This window comes from Nicotiana tabacum, chromosome 13 (genome assembly GCF_000715075.1).
Source record: "Nicotiana tabacum cultivar K326 chromosome 13, ASM71507v2, whole genome shotgun sequence".
NCBI classification, from domain to species: domain Eukaryota; kingdom Viridiplantae; phylum Streptophyta; class Magnoliopsida; order Solanales; family Solanaceae; genus Nicotiana; species Nicotiana tabacum.
The window spans coordinates 133,942,410-133,968,980 of record NC_134092.1 but is presented as its reverse complement, the minus strand read 5'-3'; the positions used below and the strand labels follow the sequence as shown (position 1 = coordinate 133,968,980).

The 26,571-nt window shown below is 36.4% G+C and overlaps 4 protein-coding genes across 4 annotated transcripts; 2 read left to right on the top strand and 2 right to left on the bottom strand.

Moving 5' to 3' along the window:
• The first annotated feature begins 7,676 nt into the window (after nucleotides 1-7,676).
• On the top strand, nucleotides 7,677-9,437 carry LOC107777848 (acyl-CoA--sterol O-acyltransferase 1-like). The gene has a single exon (XM_016597999.2). The coding sequence runs from the start codon at nucleotides 7,781-7,783 to the stop codon at nucleotides 9,320-9,322; it is 1,542 nt and encodes a 513-aa protein (XP_016453485.2). The 5' UTR covers nucleotides 7,677-7,780; the 3' UTR covers nucleotides 9,323-9,437.
• Nucleotides 9,438-11,137: 1,700 nt separating this feature from the next.
• LOC142168426 (acyl-CoA--sterol O-acyltransferase 1-like) lies at nucleotides 11,138-12,426 on the top strand. The gene has a single exon (XM_075229099.1). The coding sequence runs from the start codon at nucleotides 11,166-11,168 to the stop codon at nucleotides 12,294-12,296; it is 1,131 nt and encodes a 376-aa protein (XP_075085200.1). The 5' UTR covers nucleotides 11,138-11,165; the 3' UTR covers nucleotides 12,297-12,426.
• Nucleotides 12,427-14,130: 1,704 nt separating this feature from the next.
• On the bottom strand, nucleotides 14,131-15,486 carry LOC107777850 (acyl-CoA--sterol O-acyltransferase 1-like). The gene has a single exon (XM_016598001.2). It carries the CDS (start codon nucleotides 15,407-15,409, stop codon nucleotides 14,351-14,353), a length of 1,059 nt encoding a protein of 352 aa, XP_016453487.1. The 5' UTR covers nucleotides 15,410-15,486; the 3' UTR covers nucleotides 14,131-14,350.
• A 3,304-nt stretch (nucleotides 15,487-18,790) lies between these two features.
• LOC107777847 (mannan endo-1,4-beta-mannosidase 6-like) lies at nucleotides 18,791-24,711 on the bottom strand. The gene is made up of 6 exons (XM_016597997.2): nucleotides 24,257-24,711; nucleotides 21,659-21,856; nucleotides 20,626-20,748; nucleotides 20,180-20,391; nucleotides 19,117-20,049; nucleotides 18,791-19,002 (listed from the first exon to the last, which is right to left on the bottom strand). Exons 1-5 carry the CDS (start codon nucleotides 24,665-24,667, stop codon nucleotides 19,635-19,637), a joined length of 1,359 nt encoding a protein of 452 aa, XP_016453483.1. The 5' UTR covers nucleotides 24,668-24,711; the 3' UTR covers nucleotides 18,791-19,002; nucleotides 19,117-19,634.
• Between the last annotated feature and the right edge of the window lie 1,860 nt (nucleotides 24,712-26,571).

The following is a 26,571-nucleotide window of genomic DNA, read 5'->3' as shown; positions in this document are numbered from 1 at the left end:
CGATTCCATGCCTACTCCAGTTCGTTCTTGTACAACGATAAAATGAAGTACCTTCATGATAAATATGCTCGTAGCAAGGAGTTCAAAGTGGCGATTTGGTTCTCATGTTCAACTCCCGGCTACATCTGTTTCCGGGAAAGCTCAAGTCAAAATGGAGTAGACCTTTTGAAGTGGTGTGTGTGACCCACATTTGGTGCTCTTGATTTAAAGAACAAAAATGGTGAAGTTTTCAAAGTGAATGGGCATAGGGTCAAGCACTACTTGGGAAAAATTGATGACAGCCACGTGGTGGCACTTCTTCATCTCAAATGATGTGATGGTAACCTGCGTCGTGCCGCGACGTTAAATCAGACGCTTCTTGGGAGGCAACCCATGTGTTTTTTTTCTTGTTTTTATTTGATTTTCTTTGTAGTATATGATTGATTTTTGAGCTAACTGGTTGTGAGATGCTACAGGGTTGCGTTGATGCAGTGCAGGACATAGTGGAAAAAGTGTTTAGGTCTCTGAAGTTGTCAATGCGGCCGCACTACATTCAGTGCATACCGCACTGATGAATGGTGAAATGCCTAACTCTCTGAAGTTTGCCACTGCGGCCGCACTACATTTTGTGCGGTCCGTGGTGGACCACTGCGGCCGCATGACATTTTGTGCGGACCGCAGTAGGTTGCCTTATCAATCTTCAAAAGTGTTGTGTGATGCAGACCGCAGTCCATTTTTTGCGTTCCGTATTGGGGTAGGCGAGATGGGCCTCGGGACTTTTTTATAAATAGTACCTGAGGCCCAATGTTTAAACTTTTCGATCCTCTAACTCTCAAACCTCATAAAAACACTATTTATCATATCTTCTACTCGTAACTAGCTGCTAGGACTCATTAATCATCTGTAAATCTCACATCTGGTAACTCTACTTCTTTTTAATTGCTTTAATTTCGTTATTCTCTTTTCCTTTTTGTTTTACTTATCTATTACTCTTTCTTCCTTTAATTTCTTCCATTGGTTAGGTTAGGGTAGTTAATTTCTTGATTAAAGTAGACTTAGATAGTTAAATACACTGGTCAAATATGTAGGGACACTACTTAGGTGAAAGATTGGGCTTGAATCAAATTATTTTGAACCCTAATTTAGTGCCGCAACTGGGCACTCAGTGCGGACCGCGTTCGATTCTGTGCACTGCGGTCCGCAATAACATTTTGTGTGGACTGCATTATTGAAAGTCCTGAAAGCTGAACTTTAGGGACTGCGGCCGCAATACATTTTGTGCGGATCGCACTGATCCCTGTGCGACCGCACTACATTTTGTGCGATCCACACTTCCTGGATACAGAGAGTGGGTAGTCTGAACCCCACCTCTGTGCGGACCGCATTGCTATTTTGTGCGGTCCGCACTGACCTTAGTGCGGCCGCACACCATTCTATGCGGTCCGCACTGCATATCTTCTGCAACTGTCTCCAATTCTTTCTGCAACTCTACTTTTAATTGTTTCTAATGATACTAACAAGCTTATTGGATTGTGTTTGCAGAAAATGGTGAAACAACGAGGTAAAGGCTCTAAACAACCAGGCAGAGGAGAATCCTCAACGAGGTAGGGCCATTGACATGTCTGGGAGTGAGTACGAGCCCTCTCGGGAGATATCTTCAGACTCAATCCCAGAGTACATCCCTGACTGGCCGGAGAGAAATGGACTAAAAGGCACTCCTCCCACTTCCCCCACTGCCCAAGCGTCAGTAAATGTATCTTTTGGGTCGTCTGAGGGCTCAGCTAAAGGCGATGGAGATGAATACTCCACCTCTCCCGCAGCTTCATTATCCGAAGAGGGTGCAGTAGGAGATGAGGAAGAAGTAGGAGGAGAAAAAGTAGTTGGAGAAGGGGGTGAACCTCAAGTGGGGGGTGTTGCTAGAACTAGGAAACTGGAGGCGTGGCAAGACCGATTTGTGAATGAGGTAGCGTATCATAAATTCCGGGAATGGTGGCCGGTGAGGAAGTTGATCCCGTAGAGGAGTTTTGTGGATAGAGACTTGCTATCTCACAACCCCAATGTGAGGAGGTAGTTTAGGGAGAGAATTAACTGGGAATATTTTTTGGGTGAATGTGTAGATTCCAACGAGCACTTGGTCAAGGAATTCTACACCAATGTTGCCCATATAAAAAAGGGCACAAAAGTGACCAAGGTGCAAAATCTGAAGGTGTTGTTTGATGGGAAAACAATAAATGACTACCTTAGCTTTGATGAGGAGGATGAGACCCTATATATGGCGAAGATGGAAATGGGAGAGGAGGTCCGTCCCTGGTTGGCACAGTATCTAGCAATCCCATGTACCACCCCCGATTGGTTGAATGCAGGCGTCAAGATTCTGAGAAGAAGTTTGAACTTCGAGTCAAGGGGGTGGGAAACACTTGTGTGCAGCAGACTGGACCCCACTACACATGACAAGTGCCTCCCTCTACACCGGGCAGTTTTGGTGGCTTCAATCATGGCGGGGTACCCGATAAATGTGGAAAATGTCATGTCTAGGGTAATCACACTTGTGGGCAGTGAGAATGACAGACACTACCCTTTCCCCAGCTTATTCTCTATGTACTTCCGGGAACTCAAAGTTAAAAAGAGGCCGTTTGATATAAAGGTCAAGGCGAAGGCCCCATTCTCGTGGTATAGCATGTAGGGGGATGACAACCCAAAGAGCAAGAACTTCAAGGGAACAGCTACTGCTCCAACTGGCCAGTCTGAAGAGCCATTTGTGATAGTGACTCCTGCTCAACCTGCCTCCACCTCCATAGACATTCCTCCTGGCCCATCCACTTCAGCTGACCCAGAGATACCCTCTTCCCGAGTGTATCCAGTAACTGCACACCGACTGAGCCAAGCTTTCCTCAGTATCAACAATTGGATGCAGACAGCGTCATCCAAGTGTTTATCCTCACTGCTATAGTTGAGGCTCAATCGACACCTCTGCCTCCACAGGTCCCACAGTCCATAGAGGATGCCCTCAAGGAGATTTTGGCCAACCAAAAGAAAATCCTCGACACTCAGAAGGTGATCACAGATGCAGTTGATTCACACAGCAAGGCTCTCAAGGAGCTTGCTAAGGAGCACAAGAAGTTGAGGAAGAGGCGGGCTTCCAAGGAGTCCGTAAAGGCGTTGAGGGTTGATGTTGACAGGATGAAGGCAGATCATCTGCCTTTGGACTTATTGCTACAGGACCCAGTACCATCAGCTCATCCCCAGCCCGAGCAGTCCTAGAGGCCTCCCAAGAGGAAATGGATGATTCCCAGAGCGAACGATGCAGTCATTTAGTTGGCAGACCCACCGGAGGCCTCCTCTAGTCAGCCACAAGATGCACCTCAGGAGCCTATCCAGGTCTAGGCCCAAGTCCCAACAGCAGAGCTGCAGGCCATAGGGAACCAGTCTGAGGTTCCCGAGCATAGTGAGGACCCAGGGACCACTCAGGAGCCCATGCAGGCAGATGGTCCATAGGGAGTCTATATATAATTTTCCCTTTTCTTTTTGGTTCTTATTTAGTTTAGTTGGCATTGAGGACAATGCCAGCTTTCATTTGAGAGGGTATGCCCTACTTTTATGGATTTGGATTATTGTAAATATTTGACAGTTTTTAGGCGTTCTTTATTTTTCATTTTTGGTTTGTATATAATTTTAATATTTCGTTGCATTTTGCGTACTTTTATTTTACTTTAGGTCTGTATATAAAGTTATGTTACATTGTACATATTCATCTCATCTATTGTATATTCGATAAATCCCCTCTTGTATATATTTATTTTACTTTCCGCAATTTTTCGTTCTTAGCTTCTTATTTATGTTCGTAACTTCTTGTTTTGAAAGTTTGCAATAAGCCTTTGATTTTTTAATGTCACGGTTCTTTCTAAAAGTGGAGTCTATGTGAACCGGGTGGCTCTTCCCAATGATGGATGGCGTGACAACCTTCTTAAGGGTTTGAGTCTATTTTTCTTTTTGTTTTTAGTAGTTAGTAGTTAGTGGTTAAGGGTGCCTCAAGCAAAGCTTCACTTGAGCCTAGAACATTTGCCTTTGATCTTATGGTCAAAAATAAATTGTTGTGTTTAGGATGGTGAAAGTCGTGACTTGGAGACTCTTGTGTTGACCAATAATCATTAAGTGGTTTTTCGGGACCATTGTGTGCTCAAATCTTATCTAAAGTTGTTGTGGGCCCCCGACTTTGTATCTTTAGCGATCTCATAGCTTGTGGTAAGAAATTGCATAGCAAGTCCAAGTCCCGATCCATTGGTCTAGAACTTGCCCTGAATGTTTGTTGAGGCGAAATCCTAAGTTAATTTTGACTTGAGACATGATTATAGGCTCTCCTTGTTCCAAATGATTGCTTGAACACTTTCATAACCTACCAATGAGAAGATCCTTAGTCAACCCTTTTGAGCCTTAGAACTTTTTCCTTCAAGAACCATGATACAAGCCTATACCCGTTCTAAAAGAAACCCTCTCTTGACACCCGATCTTTCCTGTAGCACATGGAAAAAGTATAAGTTTGGGGGGAGAGGCGAGAATTGCAACAAAGTGGTAAAAAGACACAAAAATAAAGAAAAAGAAAGGCAATGAAAAAAGACAAAAAAAAAAAGACAAAAAGAATGTTCAAGGTAAAAATAAATAAAAAAAGGATTCAAGAAAAGCAAAGAATGAAAGGTGTGGAAAGTTAAAAAAAAGTAGAAAAGATTTGAAATGTATAAGAAAGAGTGACAGTGTGTCTCTCTAACCCCTTAGAAAGAAGCGAAATGACTCCAACAGTCAAGAGAATGTGTGCCAAATGAAACAAAAGAAGTGATTAGGGGAAGATGGAACCTACTTAGACCAAACATTTCCTACCCTGAACCAAAAGCCTTCACCATGTCTCCACAAAAGCCCTATATGATCTTGAGTTGAATGTAGCTTACATTAGTGGTGACTCACATAAGGGGCAAGCATATGGTACTTAGAGTCGGACTTGTGATTTTTTCTTGAGAGAGATAAGCAAACTTCCATTGACCTCGTTCTGAGTGCCACTATTATAAAGATGAGGGTTGCTTAGGGAGAGTTGATGATTTGTGAATTTGGGTTCCACAATGACCAAAGTAATAGAAAGAGTTCTTTGATATGTTGAGTCAACTCTTGATGCTCTTGTGTCACACTTAATCCATGGTGTTTCAAAGAGTAAATGTTGTTAATGATTCAATTGTATTGAGGGCAATTGTTAGTCCCAAATTGATGTTAGATAGGTCCAACAAGGAATTGGGGCGTACTCAAGAGATTGACAGCCCCAATTAAAGGGTTAAACCTCCAGAGAGTAATACTTGACTTGAACCTTGATTGTTTGTGCAAATTTGCATACACAATTAGTCTTGAGAAAGTCAATTCGGGCAAAATCACTCTTACCACCGAGAGGTGTAGAGTGGGTAAAATCGTGCAACGGTTATATCATACTCCCCAAACATGTCAATCATGTCTTAGACTCAAGTATCTGTCAATTGACCACCTAGGCGAAAGTCACTACCCTAGTGCCTTGTAAACCATTTGAACAACCTGTTTTAGTTTAACTCTTAGTTTAATCTAATTTCATTTACCATTGTAGTTTGATAAAAGTAGAAGTAAAACAAAAAACCCAAAAATGTATAGAAGTGTAGTTTGGAACACATACGCAACTCTAAACTAGATAGAACCCGACTAACTCTTTGTGAAAATCGATCCCGACCCTAAATTGGGTAAAAGCTCTTCGACCCTCTCTCGCTACTTAATAGTAGTGCAGAGTAGGCCTCGATCACCCACAACTTGATTGTAGAGAAAATCTTCGAATTTCTTCTGTATTATATAAATAAGAAAGAGATTTTGGACGATTAAAGAGAGAAATCGTATATCAACAGCTTTGGAAGAGAAAAGAATCTGCAATTTTGGGAGATACAATGGAAGAGGAGTGAGTAAGCGAGATTTTTGGGTTAGAACGATTATGGTTATCAATGGGTTTCTTACTATGGGTAAGTACAAAGAGATGTGATGATTTTGGGGTTCAGTGGGTTTCTTACGTTGATGATTTTGGGTAAGTACAAAGACAGATATAGTTTTTCTTGGAAAAAGAAAAAGTATCTTAAATGTAGGGGATTATGTGTAATTGATACCCAATATTTAAGGTATGTTTCATTTTCTCCTTTTTATGGTTTTGTATAAAACTAGTAAATATAGGTATATAAAGTAATTAATAAGGGATCTAAATAAAGGTAGTAAATAGGTTTCTATTATAGTATAACTAGGTAAAAATCAAACCTGAGTAGGGGTGTTCGAAACCGATCCGAAACCGAAAACTAAACCGAACCGAAGCTTAATAGCTTACTGGTAACGGCTTAACGGACGGGGAACGGATTAAATTTTTTTATTAACGGCTTATCGGTTTGGGGGCGAATTATTCAATTTTCTTAACGGCTAATCCGTTAACCCGTTAAGAATATATATATATATATAAACCAAGGAGTTTAAACGGGCAACTAACAACATGATGTAATCACAAATCATAATACCGTCAAATTGATATCAATTGTGCGTTCTCATATTTGAAGCAATCATGTTATTGGTCAGCGCTTTATTTTTCAAATAGCAACTCTTTTGAAAGAAAGTGAAATTCAACGGAAGAAAATCTAATGGGTTAAAGCATTTCTTATGGTTTTTCTGAGAATGGTGAAGTGGTCTTATGGTTAAGAATAGAAAACATTGATATTGCAACCATTTTGGGTTTTCGAATGGGGGTGGGTGTGGAGGTTGAACTCTCTTCCTGCACTTCTCTATTATCCCTGATATTACGAATAGAAAGCTACAGAGTTTGATTCCCAAGATGGTCAGTGATGTCCCATATAACTTATAATTCTTGATCTTTGAGCGAAAAAGTTAACTAAAGGAAACCACATCTTCACCGTAGATCAAACCAGCCATGCTATAATCTGAACCTTATTTGCAGAAGCCAACATATAGTGATACAAAAATTATGGAGATGAACAAGTATTTGCCATGTCGGAAATTCTTGCTGGTTAGCAATATCCTTTTAAATCAAATTTTCAGTTAACAAAAATAATCACTGGCATGGCAATGTCTGAGGCTCGTGAATGTATGAATGATATATATAAACAATTAATGCACGCAATATAGATTGAATTAGGCCGATAAACCGCCCGATAAGAGCTAAACCGATACCAATCCGCTCGATATCTTATCGGGTGGCTAGCGAATTAATACATTTAAAATCCGATAACCGATAAGCCAAACCGTTAAGAGTAAATAACCGCCCAATTTACCCGATAAGTAGGCCCTAAACCTGAGGCCCAAAGCCAAGCACATATCTATTATTTATTTTGTTATTTTCTTTTATTTTAACATTATATTTTTATTTTCTATATCTCTGTATATATGGAGACATTATTTGAAATTTCTGAATATAGAAATAGTAACAATTAGCTTTCTGATTCAATAAACATAAAGCCACAAAATTTGACTAGTTAAATTTAATGTTAACATAGGTTGGTCGGAAAAAAAAATTCCAAAGAAGTCTGCCATACATTGAAAATTATTATAATACGTAACACTTCCAATTACACGTGTCAAAATTCGATTGGCTTACTTAAATATATTCTAATTTGTGGACTGATTAAAGGAAGTTAGAGCAGAGAATTTTATCTTATGTCTCCTTCTGCTTTTGTTCTCTTCCTTTGTTGTTGTTCTTCTTTTGAGGAATAAAAGGAGGGAAAAAAGTAAATAAACAAAAGAACAGAGTTGTCATATGGAGGGAAATATAAGTAATGTGATCAAATATTGGATTGAAGGAGAAATTGAAACTTTTATTAAGGTATGGTTATCAATTTATGCATCACTATGTTACTGTTATTTAGTTACTAAAATTATTCCAAAAGGTTTATTTAGGCTCTTATCTTTTCTCCCTATGATTTGTATTTTCCTATATCTCCCTCTCAAAATTAACTCTGTTCATCTCTGTGGTAACACTGCTTTTTTCATTTCTTGGCTTTGTAATTTTAAGCTTCTTCTCCTTGCTTTTGACCAAGGTCCACTTTTTGATTCTTCACTTTCTATCACTAAATTTCTAATCCTTGCTTGCCTCCCCATCAAGATTCAGCAAAAATCCCAAGAAAAAACTGAATTTTATGTGCAAAATGGGGTTAATAGAGGTAAACTTCATCAAAATGGCCATTTTCGTAAAACCCCATCAACAAAGTCAGCTGAAAAAGTTTCTGGTGTACAAACAAGAAAGGATTTTGGCAAAAATGACCATTTTCAAGAAACCCCATCAACAAAGTCAGCTGAAAAAATTTCTGGTATACAAACAAGAAAGGGTTTTCACAAAAATGGGCATTTTCAAGAAACCCCATCAACAAATTCAGCTGAAAAAATTTCTAGTGTACAAACAAGAAAGGATTTTGACAAAAATGGCCATTTTCAAGAAACACCAGCTCTCAACTCAGCTGCTAAAAGTGAAACTAACCCTTTTCAAGATGATCATTTTCATGAAACCCCGTCTCAAAAATCAGCTGAAAAATGTATTGGTGTTCAAAATGGGAAGTATAGTCATCAAAATGGCCATTTGCAAAAAAAGCCATTTCCGTCTTCTGGAAGATCCAAGTCAGTTCTGAATTATGGCATAAAGGCACTTCTTTTTGCCTTAATTATTATAGTGTATGACTACAGTGACTACATACATCCCTATATCATTTTGGTTATTTATTGCTTCCACATATACCTTTGCTTAGAAATCATTCTAGCCATTGTTTCGGGCTTGGCCCGTGGGCTTCTCGGGCTTGAGCTCGAACCACAGTTCAATGAACCATATTTATCTACCTCACTACAAGATTTTTGGGGCCGGCGTTGGAATCTCATTGTCACTAATATCCTTCGCCCCACGGTATACAATCCAACTTTAAGCCTCTCTACAAACATTTTGGGCCGGAAGTGGGCCCCACTTCCCGCCGTGATGACAACGTTCGTTGTATCGGGCCTAATGCACGAGCTGATATTTTACTATTTGGGCCGGGTTAGGCCCACTTGGGAAATCACCTGGTTCTTTTTGCTACATGGAATGTGTTTAAACATTGAGATTTGTGTTAAGAAGGTGATTAGTGACAGGTTTAAGCTGCCAAAGATTATTGGGACGATCTGGACCGTTGGATTTGTTATGATCACGGGTTTCTGGCTGTTCTTTCCTCAGTTGTTAAGGTGTAATTCTGATGTTCGAGCATTTAAGGAGTACGAAGCTATTGGTGCATTTTTTAAGGATGTTACAAAGGCTGTGAATTTAACATTTTTGAGATAATCCCTCAACCAGGGGCGGATTTAGGGGGCGCAAGGGTGTTCGCCGAAAAATTATATTGTATATATAAGGCAAAATCTGTTTTTTATTTCTATATATTAAGTTTTTTGAACACCTATAACACAATCCAAAATTGTAGTTTAGTGATCAAGGGGTTCAAAATTTATATAAGGTCATGAGTTCAATTCCCACTAGCTATAATTTTTTTTTGAACCCCCTTCGTGGAGATTCTGCCTCCGCCACTGCCCTCAACACAAATTCACTTACATTTCATGTATTGTGTTATGTCAAAAGTAAACTAGAAAGAGGAAAGCATAATGTCCCTTAAATGATGTTTACTTTGGAAGAATCCTGGGTATACAAAAATCCTTGGTAGGGAGCGCTTCCCCCGAATAAGGCCCTATGTGGCGCGAATCCGGATATAGTCGGGCTCCAATGCGGATATTAGACACTAGGTGAGAAACCAAAAAAAAAAAAAATTGTATCTTTCGTAGTTTCATTCCTTATTGTATTTGCCAATATTGAATTGTATATTACCTTTACCTCAAAAATTAAAATATCGAATTTTGGATGAACTTTCAAATATATCTTTTGAAGTTGTGGTGAGAAGATGTATTTGAAAGAGACCCTTCACCCACGCACAAAAGCAATATAATTACTTTAATATTCTATTTTTGTAATATAAAAAAATACTGCTATCCTGACATATAAAACTGTTTTTTTTTTTTTAAATAATATCCAGTTTAAGCTGGAAAACAAAGAAACACATTTTAATTTGGCCAAATACATACGTGTCTAGTTAAATTGTTGCAATTTATTATTTTGATACCTAGACTAATATTTATTTCCATAGACACTCCAACATCATTAAAATTGTGCCTATTAAATACAAATTAATGACAAAGCACATTATACGAATTTACACTTTTTGGGGGGGCTTGAAATGATGAAAAGGTTGTATTTCCCTTAATGGTGTTGGAGTATCTAATAAAGGAATATCCTAATTTAGGTGTCAAAATGAAAAATATTGTCAACTTTAAGGGATCGTGTATGTATTTGCTTGTTAATTTATTACTTTCTTCGGTTCAAAATAAGTGATTTTTAGTTGTTTTCACACACATTAAGAAATTCACCTTTTAGCATTAATTAACAATAAACTTGATCAAATTAACCTTTATTATCTCTTCACATACACACTCCTAACATATACTCCAACATTAATTACTCCAAGGGCAATGCAGGAAAAAAATAAAAAAATCACTTATTTTGGACCACAAGAAAAAAGCAAATAAGACAAGACGCCTACTACAAGATATTATAATACACACTAAGATTGTACAAAATTTTGTATTATCAATGTATACAAATTATATTGATAGAAGATTATTTGAATTGTTAGTGTAAAAATACTAGATCTGCTTTATATATACCAGATCTCCTTGATCATGTGCCATATATCTGTCCTAATTATTAAATATATCTCAGATGAAGACTAATCTAATTATGTGAACCCTCCCCAACCCCACTTCAAGATGTCCCCTAGGTCAATCATCATTACATGTATTTTTATTCTTCTATCAGAAATAATACAGGGGATTTTAAGGACCCGTTTGTCCATAAAAAAATATGTTTGTCCATGAAATTTTGCAAGTTTTTTGAAAATTTTTCGAAAATGAGTTTTTCAAAAATCAAAAAGTGTTTTTGACCACTTTTTTCAAATAATTTTTTTTCCCACTAACAAAAATACAATATTTTTTCAAGTGAAATGTATGTTCAAAAATAAATTCAAATTTCAAATCCATTTTTCAACTTAGCTCCAAATATTTTTTTTTTAAATACAATTTTTATGTCCAAACGCCTACTTAAATCCAGCCATCTTCCCAAAATAAGAAGAAACAGAAGAGAAATGGAAGGGGAGATCCACAATTTCATGGTGATATGGGCTATTGTTTTAACATCTTTATGTTACTCTCACACAATTGCCAAATTCTTTCCCAAAGGCAAATCAAGATTTCTTGCTATAATTCCCATTGTTTGTCTATTTTTCACTCTTCCTCTCTATCTTACCTCTATTAATCTTGGTTCTACTACTTCATTTTTCATTGCATGGTTAGCCAATTTCAAGCTTCTTCTTTTTGCTTTTGGTAAAGGTCCTTTGTCATCAACTCCACCTTTGCCACTTTCAACATTCATTCCTTTGGCTTGTTTGCCTATTAAATTTCAATCATCATCAACTAAAACCATCCAAAAGAACACAAAATCAAGTTTAAATCTTGTTACCAAAATTGCACTTCTAGCCATTTTGATTAAGGTGTATAACTATAAAGACCATTTGCATCCAAAAATCATTCTCTTCTTCTATTGCCTACACATTTACTTCGTGCTAGAGATCATGTTGACCACGGTTAGCACCATGGTTCGAGTCGTGAGTCGAGTTGAGCTCGAGCCACCCTTTGATGAGCCTTACAAGACTAGCTCACTTCAAGATTTCTGGGGTAAGAGGTGGAACCTCATGGTAACCAATATACTTCGTCCGGCCGTTTACGATCCTGTCCGGTTTATAATGTCAGATCGGATCCCGAGGAAGTGGGCCCCAATTCCTGCCAAGTGGGCCCCACTTCCTGCCGTGCTCGCGACGTTTTTCGTGTCCGGGCTAATGCATGAGCTGATTTTTTACTACATATCAAGACTAAATCCTAGTTGGGAAGTCACATGCTTCTTTATCATTCATGGAGTGGCTTTAACTCTTGAAATTATGATCAAGAAATTGTTGAATGGCAAATTTTTGGTTCCTAGGATTATCTCAGGCCCATTAGCATTGGGATTTATAATTTTGACCAGCTTTTGGTTGTTCTTTCCACCTTTATTAAGGGGTAAACCAGATGTTAAAGGATGTACTGAATCTCTTGCTTTCTTAGAATTTATTAGGTATGGTAAATTAGTTAATCCTTCCAATATCACATGTCCATTCTTGTAAGATTAGGTTAGTTTGGTCATTTAGTGATAAATTGTTTATACTAAGTGGGTGTTTGGACATAAGAATTGTAAAATTTCAAAAAAAAAAAAAAGTGAAAAAAATTGTCAGTGAAGATGGTATTTGAAAAATATAGTTGTTTTTGGACATAAATACAATTTTGGGCTGTTTTTGAAGTTTTGTGAGTGATTTGAAGTGAAAGATCTGAACAATTTAGAGTTTTCCAAATTTTCAAAACTTCCGAAATTCATCTTTAAGTGAAAATGGAAAATTTCATGGCCAAACACTGATTTTGGAAAAAATAAAATTAAAAATTAAAAAAATGAAAAATTGTGTTTGGCCAAATGGCTCCTAAATGTCTGTCAACATCATGGGAAAGAGTAGCGTGTAACTTAAATAATTTATAATTAAAAGAAAAAGAAAAACGAAAAAAAAAAGTCTCTTAACCTTGGCTTACTTTAGAAGAATAATGCGAATTTGACTTTGACGGGGTCAAAATCAAGAGCATAAGATGTGCGTTATAATATATTTTCCATGTGTCATTATTTGAATAAATTATTTAAAATACATAATATATGAACATTCTCCTTTTATAATAAATGTATTATTGTCACTATAGGTTGGTGTCAATTAGTCTTCTCTTTTTTGTATTATCCCTGGATGATGTATTAAATCCTATAAATGCAAATAATTAAACATATTTGAATTTTGAAGGAATATTTATTTGATCATAGTTTTAAATGTGTTATATGTGTTATGAATTCATAAGCGGTCATAGTTAAGACTTATTGTTATACTGTTACTTTTCAAGAACGACATATGACAAGACGGACGAGATCCATTTACATTTAATCGAAGACTTACGGTCAATTATTTGCAATGTGGAGAGAGGTAAATCTAGAATTTTAAAGCAATTTAATAAAATGTTGTAACAAGTTATTAATCTTATCTTGGAGTTACTTATGGTTGAATTTTAAATATTTGATTTAAGAAATCAGATCTCCTTGATCATAAGTTATCATGTCCGTATACATTGTATGTTAGCTTTTGACAAAGACAAAATTAGTGGGCGTTTGCAAAAAAAAAAAAAAAAAGTGAAATTTTTTTCGGTATTTGAGAATTTGAGTTGTATTTGGACATGAATATAATTTTGAGTTGTTTTTTAATTTTAGTGAGTGATCTAAGTGAAAATTTTGAAAAATAGTTTTTTGGAGTTTTTCAAGTTTTCGAAAAATTCCAAAATTCATCTTCAAGTGGCCAAACACAGATTTCGAGAAAAAAAATGAAATTCTTAAAAAAAAATGAAAAAAATCTTATGTCCAAACGGGCTCTTAGTTTTATCACGAAAGTGATCTTAAAATTCAATGACAGTAGTAGTACAAGACACATAGATGTTTGAACAGTAGGAAATTTCACATGGCATACAAATTAATTATATCATAACTCACAGGGGCGGATTTAGGGGGGCGCAAGAGGTTCACCTGAACCCCCTTCGCCGAAAAAATACACTGTATATATAAGGCAAAATTTATTTTTTACCTCTATATATTAAGTTTTGAACCCCCTTAACACAATCCAAAAGTGTAGTTTAGTGGTCAAGGGGGTTCAAAATCTACATAAGGTCATGAGTTTAATTCCCACTAGATACAATTTTTTTTTTGAACCCCCTTCGTGGAGATCCTGCCTCCGCCACCGATAACTCATTCAACCTTGGTATTAAAGGAGAAGAACAATTGTACATGTGAAAATTAGCTAGACAAGGTCCATTGTGAATAAAAATCTGATAAATTAACTTGAATAGTCATCCGTTCAAACAACAACAACAATAACGACCCAGTAAAATATCACAAGTAGGGACTGGGGAGAGTAGTATGTACGCAGACCTTACCCCTACCCCGAGGGAATAGCCAGGATGTTTCTGATAGACTCTCGGCTCAAAAAAAACGAGAAGAGACAAATTTATATATACATTATTTGTGTATAATGTACATCTATTAGCTAGGGGCTGTAAATATTATTGGTCGAGCGGTCAAATATGTAAAAAAAAATTCAAGATCTTACAAGAGTGGACATGTGATATTAGTTGGACTAACTAGTTTGCCATGCTTGAGGAATTCTAAGAAAGCTAGAGATTCAGTACATGCTTTAAGCTCTGTTTCACCCCTCAAAAATGGTGGAAAGAACAACCAAAAGCTGGTGAAAATTATAAAAGCTAGTGCTAATGGTCCTGAGATAATTCTAGGAATCCAAATTCTGCCATTCAACACTTTCTTGATCACAATTTCAAGAGCCAAAGCCAATCCATGAATGAGAAAGAAGATCATGACTTCACCACTAGGCTTCAATCTTCCAATGTAGTAGAAAATCACTTCATGCATTAGCCCCGAGACGAAGAACGTCGCGAGAACAGCAGGAAGTGGGGCCCACTTCCTCGGGATCCGGTCTAACATTATAGACCGTACAGGATCGTAAACGGTCGGACGAAGTATATTGGTTACCATGAGGTTCCACCTCTTACCCCAGAAATCTTGAAGTGAGCTAGCCAAGTAAGGCTCATCAAAGGGTGGCTCGAGCTCGACTCGAGTCACGACACGAACCATGGTACTAACCATGGTCAATATGATCTCTAGCATGAAGTAAATGTGTAGGCAATAGAGGAAAAGAATGATTTTAGGATGCAAATAGTCTTTATAGCTATACACCCTTATCAAAATGGCTAAAAGTGCAAACTTAGTTACATGATTCAAAGTTGACCTTGTTCTCTTCTTGGTGGTTTCAACATCACTAGTTGAATACTTTTGAAACTTTATAGGCAAACAAGCCAAGGGAATGAATGTTGAAAGTGGCAAAGGTGGGGTTGATGACAAAGGACCTTGACCAAAAGCAAAAAGAAGAAGCTTGAAATTGGCTAGCCATGCAATGAAGAAAGAAGTAGTGCCACCAAGATTAATGGAAGTGAGATAAAGAGGAAGAATGAAAAATAGACAAACAATGGGAATTATAGCAAGAAATCTTGATTTGCCTTTGGGAAAGAATTTGACAATGGTGTGAGAATAACATAAACTTGCTAAAACAATAGCCCATACTATTATGAAATTGTAGATCTCTCCTTCCATTTCTCTTCTTCTTCTTCTTGGAAAATGTATTGAAAGAAAGAGATGGTTTTTGTTATTTTTTGATAGAAAAAAAACATATATTATATCATGGTTGACTTAGGGAACATGTGAAGTGGGGTTGGGGAGAGATGGCATATTTCACATAAAATAATTAAGTAGTTGTCATCTAAGATACGTTTACTAATTAGGAAATATATTCTGCACATGATGATCCACGTAATCTGATTTTTTGGAAAGAGTTTTAATTGCTCTTTATACTGTCATTGTAATCTTGAGGGATAAGTACTCATTCTTTCTTAACCAGAGGTCTCGGGTTCGAGTCTCTAGGTATGGAGTCGTCTTTGTTAGGGAGTGTTTTACCCCAATTTGAAATTTTCCGGCGCGAATCTTTATTTAATCGGATCCTAATGTGGATACCGAAACCGGATGAAAAACCAACAACAAAAAAATTTAATAACATAGTCTATAGGTAATAGTAATTAGTACGTGTAGACCATTTGAGAAATTAACTCTTTATTGTTCTTTTTCTATGTAAACAATAAAGGATCCAAGTTATCCAAATTATAGCCTGTTTGATCAAGCTTTTTTGGGGTCAAAACGCTTTTTTTTTTAGTCAAAAGTATATTTTTTTCAAAAATTGAGGTGTTTGGCCAAGCTTTTGGAAGGAAAAAAAGAACTTTTGAAGAGAAGCAGAAAAAAATAGTTTCTCTCTAAAAGTACTTTTTTGAAAATCACTTTTGAAAAAAATGCACTTAGAAGCAGTTTTAAAAACTTGGCCGAACACTAATTGTTATTCATAAGTGTTTTTCAAATTAATTAGTCAAACACAAACTGCTTCTAACCAAAAGTACTTTTGAGAAAAGAACTCTTGAGAAAAAACACTTATCAAAATAAGTTAATTTTTGCAGCTTGGCCATACAGGCTATAACGATATATAATTTTTTTCACTATCACTGTTGTATACACTGAAATTTCAACAGATCAAGATAAATCCTAAATTCAAGACAACTCGTGAAATATTAGGAGTCTATTAGGGTTACTTGGAGGCTACTCCACCCAAAATCCTAATTCATGACTATAAATAAGGTTACATATGTCCTTCAAAGAGGATCTCATCAAATTCCATAAACTCTCGGAATATGCACAAAGAGATCACATATGAGATCTCCGAAATTCCATGAAACTCTTGGAATATATTAGGAGATCAAAGACATGTCAAATATGTCTTGCTTAAAGTCCTACATTCGAGAAATACGACACCAAGGCCCTCGAATCACGTAGTATAAATCGGAGGGAAGAATCAAGGGATAAATAGAGTTGCAACCTACAATGTTTATCAATAAAATAATTTTTTTTCTTTATAGTTGTTTGTGATTGCAGTTTTATTTTTATCTGCATAAATTTGTTGCAACAAGTATACTTTAATATGTTATAGTTAATCAATTATCATTTTATGAAGTTACTACTTGATGTTTATCATAAAAGTTAACCTGTAATTACGTTTCAAGTAATTTGGTCGTGTAAATATAATAATTCTTTTTACACAACAAAAAAAAACAGAGGAAAACGGCAAAATAAATATAAAAATCTTTATAGAATCAATTTTTTTTATTCAAATTATATATGGTGACAAGAGATCATTTCTTTGCCACACTAGCTACCCAATTGAAATATTGAACTCATTTATGAAGCATTATTCATTGATAGTGCAGGACAAAGTCGTCAACATTTAAGACTATAACAAGATGATGAGTCACTATTGAACAACCCAAGACATGGCCTTACTATAATTGTTTGGAGCAATAAATGGAAATTAATGCTGTTTTAAAAGAGCAATTCCAGAGTGTAGGTCTATAGAGACGGAGCCGGAATTTGAAGATACTGGGTTCGGGGTTCTAGCCTTTTATGTTATTGGGTTCTAAAATAAGAATTTGTACTTATTCAATAGATTTCTTAAGACAAATATACATTTTGCATTAAAGCTACTAGGTTCAGCCGAATCCGTTACTGAAGCTCTAGCTCCGTCCCTAATTGGCTAATAGGAGAAAAAGGACATGCAGATGCACAAAATATTACGCATTTACACAGGGTTTGAAAAAAGGCAATATCCGTAAGAATGTAATATAAGAAACCTATCCTAATAAACATTAACATTGGTCTAATAGTAGTATTTAGGATAACTCCCTAGAGTGCCAAATAGCTATTTTTGTCCCGTTTAAGCTGAAGAATAAAAATGACGGATTTGTGTCAAGTATGTGATCACAGCCGGTATCGCATTTCTTTTTTCTTGGGGGGGCCTTACAGTGTGAACTGATTTTTCGAAAATTTTACGCCAATAATATTGTCTCAATTCTCAAGTTGGGGTGAGCTATACGAATCCTCACCGATTATATCATTTCATTTAAGCTCATCAAAACCGATATTGTACAAAATAAGAACGTAAATTGTAAAATTTTCTCTATATTTTCTATTAGCATATAACTCCTTCAAAAATGTTGCTTTGTAATAATTGTATTTGCATGTCTAGCTTTAAAAGTTTGTGTATTTTTACATAAACACATGTCGTATTACACCGTTGAAATTACAGAAGCTCTAATCCCCTATTTAAGGATCCTTCCATTTTTTATAACAACAAATAGAGGAGATTATATGTCAAAAGTAGATATTATCTTTGCCAAATCAAATATTAATTCATATTACTCCTGACAATAGGGTAAAATTGGTTCATATTAAATGTTCGTATAATAGAGTGACACGTGAAATCAGAGACAGATGGAAAGCAAGACGGGTGGAAATCAAGCCCGGAGACAACAATCTTGGTTGTCCCGGAAGAAATGTTGCTCATACAGACAAATAAATACCGGTCATCCAGTGACATTCAATGGGGAATATTTTATAACATTAAGCACATAGGCCGTTACAAAGAATATGGCATTCATAGATTGTTGTTACATATTTTTCAATGGCTCCCATAATTGTCATTTAAGAGGGGCTTGATCCTAAGACCTTGTTTCCTAGATGCAAATATAAATAATGAGTTCAACAGCCATTGTAAGGAGACGAATTTTCTGACAAACTTATGCTATATACTGCTCAAAGCTCAATAACACTTTATCTTCTTGCTTATAAATCTGTCTCTGGAAGCTCTGCTCCCGGAACCAAGATCTCTGCTGTCTCATTTCGATTCAACGTTAAGTCTTATATTCTTATTTAATTTATTTATCATTTTGGTATCAAATCGATTCGCTTGTCTATAAACCGCATATAAATTCAACTGACCATTTTACGGGTAAACACCTATGATGTTGTACACAGTTCAGTGTGTTATATTAATTATGCATATATTGCTCTAACACAATGAATTTAGTAAGACATTATCAATTGATAAATAGCATTATTATCTTAATACAAGGCTAAACTATGAGTTGGACTGCTCTTATAAGAAGACCTCTTCACCTCTTGCAGTTGTTTTTTCTCCTTTTTTTTTTTTGGCTTTATGCATCCTGCATCTGAATTACTATTCCAGATTCGCGCCGTATAAGGTGTATAGCCCATTAAAGGGAGAAGCGCTCCCTACCACATGTCATGTACTTCTGTCGTGGAGAACATTAAGTGCCAAATGATGTACAGAATTGATGACACATGACTTGTGATGTTACAGAAAAAAATCACTTATTATTTCAATTGAAATGGAATTAACCACTTACATGCTTTTGCTATTGTAATATGTATCCAACAACAACAACAATCCAGTAAAATCCCACTAGTGGGGTCTGGGGAAGGTAGTGTGTACGCAGACCTTATCTCCTACCTCGAGGGGTAGAAAGGTTGTTTCCGGAAGACTCTCGGCTCAAGAAAACGAGAAGAGACAATATATCAGTTCCATCAACAGAAACCAAAGGAATAATAACAGCAACATAAAAGCCAGAAAATAGACGAAAACAATAGCAATAACCAGTAAATAGACCCGGCACTATAAAACAAAAGAGTAGGGAGAACTATTGTAATATGTACAAACGAGATAAAATATACATCAACAGAAACCTGAGTTTATGTACCTGATAAAATGAGCTGATTGTTGCACTCCTCCAGCTAACACTTGCTCAGAGTTGCTTCTTTTACATACCATTGATCAATGTCAGAAAAAATCAATCAAGACTGGCTATTTCTAGAGGTAACTTTCATCGTTCGTTTATCCGTCTCCCCAAGGAAGATGAATCAACTATCAAGATGCATTAGCTAAACAATGATCTTTTCGATTGAGTTTTCTATGTGAGACGCCTTGAGAAGATGTATTGAGTAGCCTGCAAGATTGCTGTACTATCAGTTTATACGTAGAGGGATGCTTCCACGCTATAAACGAGAACTTGTCACCATATCGCTCCATTCCTTCCACCAACAACTGCCAAACTAAGGCGCCTGCACCAGCTTTCCTCTTCTTTGCTGACTCATAAATCTTGTCATAAACTATTTTCAGATAAATATTTCTGTCATGTAATCCTTCCTTTTGCGTACTTGAGGGAAACCCGACTTCTGTGAAGAGAACTGGCTTTTTAAGGATCTTTTCAGCTTCACTAATGTGAGAATCAACCCAATGAGATAGAAACTCTACTTTCGCGTCTGAATTTATACCTTGAATCCTGCAACACAACATGGTTTAACAGAATCAATAAGGAAATAGTGATAAACACATAAGTATTTCTGTTTACACTGCATGAGAATATGAGACAATGTATCTGGTTCAGAACAAATTTATTCTGCTTGACTAACCAACTATGGGGGTAAGCATGAACAGAAGTAAAATCGATGTTGTCAATAGCCGAGTTCTCAATGAAGTCCACTCCAAGTGATGCAGCCCATTTCCCGGGGTTCACTCCAAAGCTTCCAGTTTTTTCCACACCATAGAAGCCCTCGAGTCCAATAGTCACAAGATGCTTCTGATCCAGATTTTTGACAAATCCAGCCATCTCAACGATCCATGCCTGTTCACGAAATCACTGTTCAAGCTAAATATAAGAAGGTACTAGATGCATCATGATGAGTGAATCTATGCCAGATGCTTTATTTTCCTGAATAAGGAAAACCAATTTACTACACAAGATTGTTCCACCTAAGGTAAGAGCATGCTAGTCGCTCTGGCTTCAATATTCCATTTTTCCTGTGTCATTGAGAGGCCAAATCTCACTAACAAGCAGTATAATCCAAAAAAAGTTCACCTGGAGAGCAGCAGCTGATGAGCTGGATTCGCAACGAGGCTCATTTATGAGTTCCCACGCAAATATGGCTGGTTCTTCAGAATATTTGACTCCACTTATGGAGTTTTTTCTTGTCACAACAGCCTATCGTGCCCAAAAAGAGTAACGAATTATAATGTGCTCATTTGATCACATTCAAGTATACAGAAAGAAGTCGCTTAACTAAGAAAGACAAGTTAAATTAGGAGGTTAGTTGGAGCACATTGGAGATAAATTTTAGTACAATCTCAGTAGCATACAAGAATATGAATAATTGATAGAACTATCAGAATTTGGACGTGGAAATGCATCAAAAGTTGCTGAAGTTTTCATCGCAAAGTGCTTTTATGACGCCCCCTCCAGAAGAATTTCAACGATCTAGGTATTTTTCCTCAGTAATTAGAATAGGTAAACCAAACAATGACTAGTACGCTATGTCTCCAAAATCATGTCCTCTTTGCTTTGATCAGTACAACTTTACTGGAACAAAGAACAATAGCTACCAACAGTTTCTCAAGGAGAAAACTTAGGATGTAGTAAGAATGGCAGAATGATCTCATTTCTTGGATCGTTACTCTTAGTTGGAAGTAGTAAGAAAAAAGCAATAATATGAAACTTGAGCCTCATACATTTCAGGTTATACATGTACTTCTCCGGATCCTATACTGATATTATGCAGCAATAATTAAAATTTAAACGTGCATCTAAGACATGATATTGGTGCAACTCCTCAGGAGATTCAGAAGATACATGTCAAGTTAGAGCGGATCAAGACTATTGAAGGCCTAAAACAGATCTTAAACTAGTTAGATGCTGCAAACTGTTTATAATACCAATTGGATGCTTGCACATAGTGTCGAACCTTCTAAGTGAACAAAAGATGCTAACAAACGGAGAGTATAAGAAAAGGAAAGAGAGAGCTGGTCGCCAGGAATTAAAAAAAAAAAAAAATGTTTTCCAAGGTATATTGGATTCACATTATTCACTGGAATAATAATGCTCAATTTGAACTTACCTTGACAAAAGACTTGTAGTACGCTTTGACCGTTGGGTTGGTAAAGAATGCATCACCTGATGAAGACACATTGGTACCAGCTTCTTGCGCCCACCTCACATATTGAGCAGTGCCACCATAAGCATTTAAATTGTTTACAAGACTGAGGATTAATCTGATGTTATGCTTCCTTGCCTCAACAATAACATAATCCAATCCCTGAAGTTGATAGGATAATTAGACTATATCAAAGTGAGAAAAACGGGTGGCGATTTCCAGTACTAGGATTGGACTTGTAAATATGGCCTAAAACTGCATCACTAAGAAAGGCCAAGCACAATAATTTGTAATAGTCCCACTAAGACGAACAGAATTCTATGGATATTTGCTTGCAGATACAGTGGCAAGATAATCGTTAGAAATTGCAAATGCCGAACTATATTGTTTGCTTTTTCTAGTGGTGCTCTACTAGTCTGTTGTAGAGTTGTCAATATGTGCCGGGTCGGGCTAGTCCAACCCAGCCCACGTAGGCTTTAGCAATTGACGGGCTGGGCTGGGCTAGCCCACCATTTTGATGGGCCTTATAATGGTCAGCCCACCCCAGCCCTATGTGGGCCACGGGCCCCACGGGCCGGCCCATCATTTTTAAAAATATAATTTTATATTTTATCTTTAAGTTCTGACCTAAAAAAAGATAATTATTTAAAAGTTAAAAAATATCTTATTGGAAAAAATACGCAAAACTTAATAACTTTTTATATTGTTCCAATATATCACAATAAATACTAAAAAAGTAAAAGACATGACTATATTTCATTTAGTAAAAGTCAAAACTTAAAACAAATTATTCAAGAGAACGTTCATGATGCTTATGAAATATCCAACACACCATCTTCATCAAACACATTTGAATCCGCTTGTGACAAGTTGTCTTAACATCTTCACTTTCATCTACAATTCATATGCAATATTAATTAGTTAAATATTAAAAAAAATTAAATTTTAAAAATTAATAATATTTAAATTCACATAAAAAATATTACCAGTTTGAGTTCGGGAAAACCTGTGCAGCCAATTTCAAGTAGTAACAAGTGTTTGAACATTTTCATAATAAATGCAACTTCTGTACTTTGTAAGAACACGCCACCAATGTTGATTCCGATGGTACAATGGTAATAAGAATGCTAAGTACATCACGTACCATCATTGAAAGATCGGGATATTTTCTAGAATGGTCCTTCCAATACATGACAACATCATATCTTGAAACTTCTCAAGATCAAGTTTTCCTCTTAGTAAAGATCCAATTCTGACTTTCCATCTCTAAAGGCAGTATACTTTTATTTTTTATATATTTTAAATAAATATTTTATTAGGCCCACGGGTCAGGCTGGCTCAGCCTCAGTCAAGCCTCACGGGCCACGGGCTTACTCTGGCCGGGCTTAAAAACCTCGTTTTTAAACGGGCTCCAAAAATTCTAGCCCAGCGCTACTAAATCACGAGCTGGGGTGGCCCAATGGGCCAAGCCCATATTGACGGCTCTAGTCTGTTGTTTCTGTTGCTACTTTTTGCAGCGTTCTTATGGCATTGGATTTTTTAACAAAGATTGAATATAATGGATTAAGATTGAATATAATGGATTTTGAACAAATACTAAGTAAATTTGTATCTTCTTCCATCTATAACACAATCCACTATCAGCACAAAGCTAAGTTGCATGGATCTGCATAATAGCAGTTGGTACTCGGTACTCATGAATGCTGATATCCAAGTACATTTTGCATTACTACTATCATTGCAGAATAATATGTGCTAGCTATTTGTATTGCTAGATGTAGTAATAGAAACTATTGGAAGTGATTCCAGTAGGCTTTAGCTGACGTTTCAGTATGTTAAACACCAAAAAGTTGAGTCCTCTCAGTGTACTCTTGCATAAAACCCTTTCGGTTTAAGTTATGATTTCATAGTACATCAATGGTATGACCTAAAGCTAGTCTGTCCATAGTAAAGCTTTGCTAAGTTTTGAATGTTTAACTGAATATCCAAACCCAGTGAGAACAAGGTACTATAAGTTGGTTGATTCTTCATTTTTTTAAATCGGAAATGTTCGGGACAGTTTGCTGACATCTCGAGTATTTTATGGGTACCTAAAAACTAGTAAACGCGTTACTCAGTCCACCAAGGTTGAGGTAGACTGGAAGAAATTACATATTTTTCTTTTTTCAATTCCCTGGTCACCCATGATTTTCGTCCCACCTCATTGACTGCTAGACCGCACCTTGGTTACTTATCGATTACTCACTTACGATACAACTGAAGGTAGAAATACTACCAAATATTGCAGCATAGCATTTAAATGCAGGGTAAGGCTGCATACAATAGACTCTTGTGGTCCGGCCCTTCCCCGGATCTCGCGCATAGCGGGAGCTTAATCCATCGAGCTACCCGGTTATTGCAGTATAGCATTTAACATATGCCTACCTTATATAAAGACTCGGGCCTTACCTTATAATTGCTATAAAAATAAACAAAAGCCAAATACAACCTAACATAAAGTAAAAAACATAATTCAAATAAAAACCAAGAAAAATTAGCAATTTAGAAATAGAAGTGAAGAACCTTAAAGACTCTTTCATTAAAGACACCAGGTAGTAGCTGAAGATCATTGGGCCCACCACCATCACTAAAAGCCCAAGTCCTACAAACATTCAACCCCATTTCAGCACCTCTTCTCAACATCTCAGAGACTCTATACCTTGAAGATTCCCACACACTTTCTTCCATTAACCAATAAGAATTCCACCCATTAATATACAATTCTTGAAATGTTAAAGAATGAGTCTTTGGGTCCTCATTCTTGATCACAAATTGAGTTTTATTAACTCCAACAAAACCCATCTTTGGTTGCCTTAGAAAGATTTGTGGGAAGGAAAAATTAAGGTTGTCACTGAAGCTGAAGTATAAAAGAGAAAGAATGGTGAAAATGCCTAATGCTGGATATAGTTTTTTGTCCCTCCATTGTGTGTCCATTTGGGAAAGTAAGTTGGTTTAGTTGTTCAGTGTTAGTTATAGGGGCTTTATTATTTTAAGCCCCCACCGTCTCAAATAAGGAGTAAACTTTTTTTTCCCAAAAAATGAGGAGTAGGTGGCTTTTTTTTTATTTTAATTTCTCACGCGGTGTTCGATACCTGTGTAAGACTCATTGAAGAAGAAAACATTTCCGAACAAGATTTTTCTTTCTTTTTAGGATTCAAACACGAGATTTCTGATTACGGATGGAGAAAACTTATTCATCACACCCAAGGGCGGAGCTAGAGTACTGGTAGGAGCGGGTTCGGCCGAATCCAGTATCTTTATTTTGAACCTTGTATTTATCTTAAAAAATCTATTGAACATGTATAAATTATTAATTTAAAATCCACTAACTGAATTCCGAACTCGTAAGCTTGAAATTCTGACTATACCTTTGATCGCACCATAATATTTTGTAATAAGTAGCTTTGTTATTACTCCTATGAGTGCAAATACTATTGTTTATAGTTAAGTCTGAGGAGACAAGATCTCTAAATCTCACCTTCTTAAAAATGAATAAATATCCCTTTTGATGACTCCATAGAGTTTGGAGTAAATGCTGAGATTTCTCAAACGGCTGCCCCTTTAATGTAGTTTTCTTTAATAGGGGTCTTGCTTTCAATTTTACTTTTTCGATCTTTATATCGCATAATACAGATCACGTATTTGTATTCGGTATCAACTAACTCATATCTATTCTATCACCACTGCTACGTGTCTGCTCGAAAGACGTACACTTGTAAATTCTAAATTTTACCCAATACAAATATTCTAACCTCTACCACCGTAATAGAAACTTGGCAGTTTATACACTGCTACAATAAATCCAAGCTTAAAAGGTATATATATATATATAATATATCAATTTGGTATGCGAAGGGGATAATATAATTTGCCCCCTGTTTTTGTTTTTCTCTCTTTTCTTTGTCCCTATTATTTGTTTCTTAATCTTATGTAAGGAGGTTTGGCAACTTTCCACAGGAAAAGGAGATGAACACAAATGCTAAAATAGAGAAGGTTCCAAAATTTATGGACGAGGATGAAACGTATGGTTTAGTGTCTTTTTCTGTCTTAGTTTGAGGTTGTTTTTGTCTCAATCTTATTTTCTGTTTAGTGGCTTTTGTTTCCTATTTCCAACTTAAGACAAAGGGGCTTCATATTTTGATATGGGCAGTGTTCAATGGGCTTCATTGTTTGACATTTGTATGGGATTTGTATTCAAATTCTTAGAGCTCAGACCTAATGACTTAATTTGCGGGGAAAGGCACGGTTAGCCACTAATAACATATGTATTTACTTTTAAGCCACTGTTTAAAATATTTTTAGTCTTTAGCCACTGCTTTAGTAAACTTTAACTGCCCGAAGGAAAATACCCTTCTGCTCATGTCCTTAACTTTTGAACTTAACTTCAGGACTACATGTCCTTAACTTTTGAACTTATAACTCTAAGTTTAGGACCTCAGGACTACATGTCCTTAACTTTTGAACTTGTAACTGTAAGTTCAAGACCAAGTGTCCTTAACTTTTGAGCTTGTTAGTCTAAGTTCAGGACATATTGTCCTTAACTTTTGGGCTTCTTAGCCTAAGTTTAGGACATATTGTCCTTAACTTTTGAGCTTGTTAGTCTAAGTTCAGGACCTATTGTCCTTAACTTTTGAACTTGTAACAGTAAGTTCATGACCTATTGTCCTTAACTTTTGGGCTTCTTAGCCTAAGTTCAGGACCTATTGTCCTTAACTTTTGAGCTTGTTAGTCTAAGTTTAGGACTTCAGGACCTATTGTCCTTAACTTTTGAACTTGTAACTGTAAATTCCGGACCTGTTGTCCTTAACTTTTGAACTTGTTAGTCTAAGTTCATGACC